Source organism: Amia ocellicauda, chromosome 20, assembly GCF_036373705.1.
Source record: "Amia ocellicauda isolate fAmiCal2 chromosome 20, fAmiCal2.hap1, whole genome shotgun sequence".
NCBI classification, from domain to species: Eukaryota; Metazoa; Chordata; class Actinopteri; order Amiiformes; family Amiidae; genus Amia; species Amia ocellicauda.
Genome location: NC_089869.1, coordinates 19542633 through 19552332, shown reverse-complemented (window position 1 = coordinate 19552332; position 9700 = coordinate 19542633). Strand labels below are relative to the sequence as shown.

General features: G+C 41.2%; 1 protein-coding gene across 1 annotated transcript; it reads right to left on the bottom strand.

Annotated features, from left to right (window-relative positions):
- Nucleotides 1–5590: 5590 nt before the first annotated feature.
- cdk1 (cyclin dependent kinase 1) lies at nucleotides 5591–9125 on the bottom strand. The gene is made up of 8 exons (XM_066693751.1): nucleotides 9040–9125; nucleotides 7656–7701; nucleotides 7358–7514; nucleotides 6956–7079; nucleotides 6673–6843; nucleotides 6357–6520; nucleotides 6099–6240; nucleotides 5591–5956 (listed from the first exon to the last, which is right to left on the bottom strand). The coding sequence occupies exons 2-8, from the start codon at nucleotides 7690–7692 to the stop codon at nucleotides 5843–5845; spliced, it is 909 nt and encodes a 302-aa protein (XP_066549848.1). The 5' UTR covers nucleotides 7693–7701; nucleotides 9040–9125; the 3' UTR covers nucleotides 5591–5842.
- Nucleotides 9126–9700: the final 575 nt, after the last annotated feature.

The window sequence follows — 9700 nt, the reverse complement described above, 5'->3', positions numbered from 1 at the left end:
CATTTTGGAGAATTCAGTTTTAATTAATTGACTAAACTCAATCAACCATGTCTGGTCATTATAGTCACTGAGAAATCAGTGTTAGGAATTTAAACTCGTTTCCTAAAAAAGAAAATGCTTGTCAAGCAATTTTGCAACAAAAATCTTAATTGCACTGCAAGTGTTCTGGAATGAAGCAATAATCTATTGCACGTGTCATTTTCCAAAGCAGCATCATTTTAACTGGAAATCGCTCTGTAGATGCTGCCGGCAGTGATTTGAAGAAAACTAATAATGAGAAAATGTTACGTAATCTAAACATAGTGAGCTTTAAGCTAATTTCTGTATATTAAAAAAATTAATTTCTGAACTACATTTTTTCACTACAGTTTTATGCACATGACTCATATTATTCCCTGTGGTGCACAAAATATTACCAATTTGCCACCACAGCAATGGAGGGATGATTTGTCATTTGAAAAAATATCTGGAAAATGTTAATGAAACAATGTCTTTAACAAGGGATCTCACACTTAATAACTCGTTTCATACATCTATTTAGCCTTCAAATAATTTCTCAGCATTTGATTCTGAGCGTTTGAGAGTTGCCGACAGTCTTGAATTTGCAAACTCTGTGTCTCATTATCCTGAGGCTTAGTATTGTTGTTCTTCTTTAAAAGCTTCCGAAATCTTTTATATCTGCGTCCCGTTCAGAGGCTCAGACTGAAATCAGCGTGAAGGTCAATATTTCAGTGTTCAGTATTTCAGATCCTGACCAGAATTCTCTCTTGCAAAGCTACTCAAAATTAAATTGATTTAAACTGTTAATGTTGGCAATGTGCTTTAGTAAGCATTCAGGATACAGGCTGCTTGATTTCCTGCCACCTGTCCCTGTACTGGACATAGCTTTTCAGATTATATAAGAAAAGCATATCTGTTGTCGGTCCAAACCCTTGTTATGTAAGCGGATATGGGTAAGAACTCCGATATAGCTGGCTCTTCCGTCCCTTTTAGGTAGAACTGGTTTGACATGAACGAGATGTTATCCATCAAACAGACGTTATGGTTTGAAAAGCACCTGCAGCTCTGTATGGAAGCTTTTTGAGCGATAATTAAGTAGCTTGAGGATATGAAAACTCTGACCACTGTGCTAAGTGACACAGTCCAAAAAATGATCCCCTCTGAGCAATCTGCTCAAACACAGTGACTGTCCTCAGATTCTCTGCCAATGCCCACTAATTATACATTAATCTAAGCACTTGTCACTGGAACAGTTATTGGTGACTAAATAAACCTATTCAGCGAGTATTTTGGAGTCACCAGGCCCTGGGGTTCTGGGATAAGCCTGACTGCTCCACACCTGACACCATCCATCTCTCCGGCTCACCCTGCAGCGCCGCGCAGAGAGTCAGGGCTTTATAAATGAACAGGATGGCAGTTTTGTTTAGCACACGCCACACAAGTCAATTGAATTTATTGAAAACCAGATTCACATCTCAGGGTCCATTAATCCACAAAGGGATTAGGTAATAGTAACAAATCTGTCTTAATGGCATCAGACTGGCTAGATGCCTTCCAACCGGGCACAATTCAAAGGCATTCAAGTCTGTGTCGAGGTTTCTAGTCATATCCAATTGGAAAAATAATACAAATAACAGGTTTGTTGTAAAATGATACCCTGTTTGGGGTATTGTTACCATTGTATAGTAAATTCAGTATACATGCACAGTATGTGAAAGGTTTAATTTCTGCCTCTGTATCATGGGTACAATGTTTAGCACCATTCAAACAAATCACAGATGCAATTGTGCCGCACCCAGCTTTGATTTTCCCAGATCCATATTAATGCTCATGAACACAGAATTGGCTTACAGTAGAGGTATGACCAGAATCCACCGAGCAATGTGACATAATACTGTCATCTTGTGGCCACGGGAGAGCATTGCAGCTGGTGTTTCAAGAGGTTGTCGAGGTAGTAATCGCTGCCGGCTGTGCTGATTTTGCTATCATACACAAAGCCATTCTGAAACACAGATCTCTTATCTTGTGCCATGCATTATTAAGGACTTTGCATATGGACTGCAAGAGGCCTGTCCTTCCATTAAGCAGGTGGTATGTCGGGTGAAAGTGGGCCACAGCATTGTTCTTAGATGTGCTAACAATCATAAAGCAAAGCTCAACCGCTCAAGCAAGAATTACTTCAAGACTACACAACTCAGGGATCATGTGAGCAGTTCATATCATGAGACTCTACCCCTGTCGGGAGCTGTGAATGAAACCAGTGCTCTTCGTGGTGGTTTTCCCGGGGCCAAAAGCCTTGTTAGTCGCGTCCCACACTCCCTGTTCATCAGCAGGGAATATTTACACAAGATGACGTTCGAATGCCAATCCTCCAGACGTGCCACCAGTCTGATTAATTAACCCACAGGATGTTTTTCCAGCACAACTGCTGTCTGAGACCTGGGCCTCTCCTTCAGCTGACACTCTCAATCCTGCCGGCCTGGCAACTGCACCATGCGAACAGTTACCAGGAACCCAGGCAGCTCTGGGCAGCGTCACGGCGTTTGTGAATGAGGACAGCGTGGCAGGCGAGAGGAAGCAGAGGGCAGATCTGAAGGGCTCAACTCTTCACAGCCCGACCACACCGTTCCCCGAGAGCTCTGCCCGTGTCCTACTGCAGGACCTTCTGCCAAAGTGGTGACCAGGCGCTTCCGAGGGCCGTGCATATACCCGATTGGAGGAGGAAGATCCCTGGCTCCCCTCAGCGCTCAGACACTTACTGGGACTTAGAATCCAAGAGTGGAGACCCTGAGGGCTGGCACTGTCGAAGACTCGAACAATCCTGTGATTGACTCGTGCTGTACAAGTTCAGTAAAGCAGCCCTCAGTCCATTAAAGCAGGTGGCTGGAACACACGTGCCCCCAGGAGACCATAAATGTGTGGGAAATGAGGAAATAATTAGTTACTTCTTATGCTAGTTGATGTGTCAGTCACCGGAGGCCATTGTCATTCTGTGTCATTGTCAACTGCTTTAGTGATTTATTACAACATAACGCTACACTGGCGACAGTTTTGGTGTGGAGGAACCAGAGCCACAACTTGAAGCTCAAAGTTGAAGACCCATACAACACGTACACACCTCTCAGTAAACAACAGTAATCTTTAAAGAGGTCTAAGTTTGCTAGGGACTCTAACCCAAACCCAGACCAAAACGTAACCCCAATTGAATCACCTACCTACACTCACCTAAAGGATTATTAGGAACACCTGTTCAATTTCTCATTAATGCAATTATCTAACCAACCAATCACATGGCAGTTGCTTCAATGCATTTAGGGGTGTGGTCCTGGTCAAGACAATCTCCTGAACTCCAAACTGAATGTCTGAATGGGAAAGAAAGGTGATTTAAGCAATTTTGAGCGTGGCATGGTTGTTGGTGCCAGACGGGCCGGTCTGAGTATTTCACAATCTGCTCAGTTACTGGGATTTTCACGCACAACCATTTCTAGGGTTTACAAAGAATGGTGTGAAAAGGGAAAAACATCCAGTATGCGGCAGTCCTGTGGGCGAAAATGCCTTGTTGATGCTAGAGGTCAGAGGAGAATGGGCCGACTGATTCAAGCTGATAGAAGAGCAACTTTGACTGAAATAACCACTCGTTACAACCGAGGTATGCAGCAAAGCATTTGTGAAGCCACAACACGTACAACCTTGAGGCGGATGGGCTACAACAGCAGAAGACCCCACCGGGTACCACTCATCTCCACTACAAATAGGAAAAAGAGGCTACAATTTGCACAAGCTCACCAAAATTGGACAGTTGAAGACTGGGAAAATGTTGCCTGGTCTGATGAGTCTCGATTTCTGTTGACACATTCAGATGGTAGAGTCAGAATTTGGCGTAAACAGAATGAGAACATGGATCCATCATGCCTTGTTACCACTGTGCAGGCTGGTGGTGGTGGTGTAATGGTGTGGGGGATGTTTTCTTGGCACACTTTTGGCCCCTTAGTGCCAATTGGGCATCGTTTAAATGCCACGGCCTACCTGAGCATTGTTTCTGACCATGTCCATCCCTTTATGACCACCATGTACCCATCCTCTGATGGCTACTTCCAACAGGATAATGCACCATGTCACAAAGGTGGAATCATTTCAAATTGGTTTCTTGAACATGACAATGAGTTCACTGTACTAAACTGGCCCCCACAGTCACCAGATCTCAACCCAATAGAGCATCTTTGGGATGTGGTGGAACGGGAGCTTCGTGCCCTGGATGTGCATCCCACAAATCTCCATCAACTGCAAGATGCTATCCTATCAATATGGGCCAACATTTCTAAAGAATGCTTTCAGCACCTTGTTGAATCAATGGCACGTAGAATTAAGGCAGTTCTGAAGGCGAAAGGGGGTCAAACACAGTATTAGTATGGTGTTCCTAATAATCCTTTAGGTGAGTGTATATTTTAGTGCTACTGAATTACTCGACTCCATACTATAAAACCACTCAATATAACCCAGACTGTTTTTAAATTAAAACGGCAGATTTAGTTTCATAATGAAATTGATTTTAAACAGTCAAATCTTCAGTTCATGCAGGGTTAACAATTCATTAGCTGCCCACAATTATACATTATATTCCAATTCTTTATTCTGAAGCCTTGTGGAGTAGACCTCTATAACATCTCAAATTAAGCCTTTTCAGTGCTAAATGCACCCATTTTTAAATTACATGTGTGCAATTGATCCTCATTTTCACATTGAAGTAGATAAAATAGAAAATCTACATAGGAGAAGAGATTTAATAAAATATTAAATGAGTGTGGATCTCACAACTGCTAAAAATGGAAAGGTTGGGAAATGAATAATCTGGTCAGACCACAAGAGGGCATGATTCTGCCAGACAATCATAGATCTTAAAACACTTTGAAGGATGCAAAACAAGGCAGCAGCAGCTTTTGAAGTACATTTTGAAGAAATAGAAACATCCAGTCTTATAAAGTAAGTTTAAGATGCATTTTTTTTCCCAGATGGATTGGATTAAATCTGCATCAAAATAACTAGACAGATAAAAACAGGAATTTGAATATTCACAATCTATCCTAACCTCCTTAGAAATTATTTTGTGCAATTTGTATTTAGCTCTGCCATTATAATGATCTGTATATGAATCCAAGCAGCTACTGCAGGCCACCAATCAAACTTACTCTTGAATTTCACTGTCAAGGCAAAGGAGACTATCAGAATTGAACAGACAAGGACTGTAACATCTTTTAAAACTTGTATACACAAAAGTATGTCTGGGTAAATCAGAAATACTGACTTCTACTCTATCAATTGACTCATCAGTTCAGCAAGTACTTCCGGCTCTCTGGAGTGACAAGATCAGGAACTGGTCCCCATTCCAGGGCCCAGCTAACACTGCACCAGTACTATGCACTCCCAGTGCGTCACCAAGCTTTGCCAACAATAGAATTGATACTTTGTCCGATTATTATATTTCCCATCATTAAACCATGGAAGTGCTCAATTAACAGCTCACTCCCCACTTGCATTTGATCAGGTCGGGTTGAGCATCTTAAACGCTACTCTTACAATAATAAAAATAAAGTTAATATTCAAAAGGTGCGCTTTATTATTGAAATTATACATACTGCTTTGCGGCAGTGATAGACAAGTACAAATCACAACTTTATTCTGAACACAAGAGACTATTTACAGAAAATGTTACAAACTCAAGATGGAAAGATGCCATGAGGAAAATGATTGGACCAACACAACAAATATATAAAACACATATATAGATATAAATCCTTAATTCTGTTAAGTCATCTGCTGTGGGGAAAGTCTTTTTGCGATTTGTTTAACAGGTGATAGTGTTTGCAGGAAGGATGGATTTGTCAAGGTCATCAAAGTAAGGGTGGGTTAGTGCTTGTCTTGCAGAAATCCTCTTTGGGGGGTCATAGATCAGCATTTTCTGTTTGATAAGAAAAGGGAGGACACAGTTTAATAAAACAGTAAATTAATGTAAATTAATTGAGCATTGAGATGCAGGTCTTATCTACAAAGCAAAAATTATAGATCATTAATAACATATATACCTCTTAATAAGAACTTACCCCCAACAAATCAATGCCATTTTGATCAAGATTTTTCACCAGTGAAGACAGGCTGCCTGATTTCCACTTTGGGAAGGTGTTTTTGTAATCTGGCAAGGACTCCACATCTGGCCACACATCATTATTGGGAGTCCCTAGGCTCCTAAAGGAGAAAAACAGGTTTTTATATAGATTAAATAATTCAATTTATACATTAATGCAGACTATTTTTAGATTTAATATTCAATGTTGATCAGACGGCCCATGATCACCACATACCTGAAGATCCTAAAAAGCTGATCGATTTCTGAATCTCCGTGGAACAGGGGTTTCTTCGTGGCCAGCTCTGCAAATATCGTGCCAATGCTCCACACGTCCACTGGGGTCGAGTACCGCGAGGCACCCAGCAACACTTCTGGTGCCCGGTACCACAGAGTCACTACCTGAAAGTGACAATATAGAGTCTGTACCAAAAGCTTCAAAACCATCAAGTCTCCTCACTCCTCCATCTTATACCGAGCTGATCTATAGAAATCCACATTTAAATTGCTCGTTTTACAATGCAAATTAAGACCAAGATGCCAAGTGTGTTTACCTCATGAGTGTAAACTCGCACTGGGATCCCAAAAGCTCTTGCCAGCCCAAAGTCAGCAAGCTTTATTACTCCTTTGCTGTCAATCAGCAGGTTCTGTGGCTTCAGATCACGGTGAAGTACTCTGCGACAGTGGCAGAAGAGGATGCCCTGCAAAATCTGGTATAAATAGCTCTGGAAGACAAAAACATCCACTTTAACATTACACGTATAACCAAAGTGAAACGAACATTTCAGATCCAGCGCCCACACATTACACACACAACTGGCTTGAGTTGTACTGTACCTTTACAAGCATGGGCTCCATATACTGGCCAGAAGGTATTGAATCCAGGTATTTCTTCAGGTCCATAGAGAGAAACTCAAAGATGAGGTAGAGCCTGGAGTCCTGCATCAGCACGTCCAGAAGACTAAAGGAAAAGAAACGGGGTGGGACTTAAGTACAGCAATTTTCACATTCAAAAATACATTTACTTTAGTCCTTTTACAAACCGATGCAACCGAAACTCCACAACCAGCTTCCTCCTCCAATTGGTTCCCAGTCACAACCCCAACAGTTGCTTTTCTAATTTTAACATCACGGGTAGAAACAAGCCGTCTCTTGCACCCATTTCACACGTGCGACTGGAGTCGAGAGGGTGCACGTCCGACCGCTGCCACACACCCACCCTGCTGCCGATTCACTCACCGGACCACGTTGGGGTGCTGCAGCTCTCTCAGCAGGGAGATCTCCCTCACCGCCGTGCTGGGCACCCCCTCCTCCTCGCTCTCCAGCCGGATCTTCTTCATGGCCACCACCTGACCCGTGGACTTCTGCCGACCTTTGTACACAACCCCATAGGTACCTGCCCGAAGAGAAGGCCCAACACTTCAATATTGACCAACGTGCCCCGTCATCATTTTCTGTCTTAAATGTGGAGTGCTCCATATGGGCGGGGGAAAGAGCATGCCAAGAATGAGTAAAGGCATTGAATGACTATACTCACCCTCTCCAATTTTCTCAATCTTCACATAATCATCCATGGTTGTATCCTAAAAAAAAAAAAAAAAAAAAACACAAAATAACAGGAAGACATTTACTGAAGAGGTGCAGTGGTGAACACTCAAGGTGAATAGATTAATTGTGCGCGATACAATTTGAACCATTTACAACCATCATATTGATAGTTACTTATTGCTCTGCAGGGCAAAAGGGACAATCTATCCTTAACGTTTGAGAAAAATGTCCTTTCCACGCCTGAGATTTTCAGTCACTTTGCAAAACACTCACATATACAGAATCAATCTCAGCAAGCCTAAAAAAAACACACACACACATATATATATATATATATATATATATATCCACACACACATTTTCCATAAACCACCCTATTGTGCAGTAAAATACAAATGCAAGTTAAAATTTTACTGGTAGTGGCCGAGGCTTTAATTTTTTAGGATTAATATTAAGCTTCTTGCTTATCCATGGCGACTTACAAAGTATAACATTATATATATATATATATATATAAATAAATCTGTGTTAGATGCAAGTTAAATACGTTGCTTTTTTCCTCTAAATGAGGGATGGCTTATTGTGTTCAGTCGACTTCCTACATTAAAATACATCTGATTGTGCAACGTAAACCACAACTAACAGCTCATCTTCCTCTCATTATCTATAGGATGCTTGTGCAGCAGTAACACCTCAGTGATTTAGGCAGCAGGACAGGCTATAATAAGTGAATAAGACGGGATTTCTCTTCGTTAACACACTCACGGTGTGTTAATATTGTAACACCGCAGACACAGGGCCAGTTTTGACAGCTGCCCTCATAAACACATACACTCATACTCCTATATATGCATATTTTATAGTTTTGGGCCATTTTACCCGGTGTGCAAATACACTGTCTCACTAACACGTTTTTGTTTGTTTTGCATACGTTGAATATATGTTAATTGAAACAGTAAAGTAGATTATGTGTATGTGTATATATATATATATATATATATATATATATATATATATATATGGACAGCAGTATAGGTCGAGGCTCTTAGGCCTTCCCTTCCACCCGCCGGCTTTCAACACAACATCCGGGTAACCTCGCCCAGACACCCGACAGTAAGTCAGTTTTATTATACACATTAAAACCGGAGTTAAATTAGATATTTCACAGAATTGAAATTCAAAGTGTATAAAACCTTGGAATGTGATTATAATCGACTTGACTAGAAACCCATATTTCTAGTAGTCGTGCGGTTCTAAAATGGACACAAAAACCATCAATTGTTCGAAAATATAAATGAAAACATCGTCATCTGCAATTTACACAAATGCTAAACAATTATATAGATTAATAGAGCGATAAAGTGAATAAATACCCTGTCCCAAAGCTGCACCTCCTGGCTCGTCCTGGTCGTTGCGGGGAATGGGCTGCCTGCGCTTTCAAACCGGCCGCGCCGCTGCCTTTCAAATCCAGCCAATCAGGGCCGCTCGCTTACTTTCAAAAGAGCCAATCAGGAGGCGGGAGTCTGGGGGCGGGAGAAGGCTTTTAAAACGCGGCGACAGAAAGAAGAGGGCGGCGCTGAAACCAAAAAACTAAAAGCGTTTCTGCGTTTCCAGGATTTGTTTGTCCATGTTGAGTGCGGGCGGTCGCCATTTGTTTTATAATGCAATACATAATTCATAATAATATTCTCTATTATGCGTGTACCAGCCCCCCCCCAGAATTGTTGTACAGCACTAAGCAGATTGTTTGGAAACTATATCTGAATCTAAAAAAGAAAGCAGTCTGGTCATATTGAACACCATTCATTGTGTCATTGCATCAGAAATGTAAGTGTAGTTATCCTATTTTAACAGGAAATTAATTGGTTTTCATAGAACTTAATATTAACAGGATATAAAATGTACATTAAATGGTCAAACTAGTACTTGTAAAGTTACATCCTAACGAAATCCACATTAAAATTGGGACAATGTCCCATATACTTATTTACTGAATTAGACAATATACCTACTTTAGAGTTACCACAAATGTCA

Coding starts and splice junctions, on each gene's coding strand:
- cdk1 (XM_066693751.1), bottom strand. CDS start 7,692: ATGGATGATTATGTGAAGATTGAGAAAATTGGAGAGG. Junction 7,515..7,655: donor GATTGAGAAAATTGGAGAGG/GTGAGTATAGTC, acceptor CTCTTCGGGCAG/GTACCTATGGGGTTGTGTAC. Junction 5,957..6,098: donor ATGGCATTGATTTGTTGGGG/GTAAGTTCTTAT, acceptor CTTATCAAACAG/AAAATGCTGATCTATGACCC.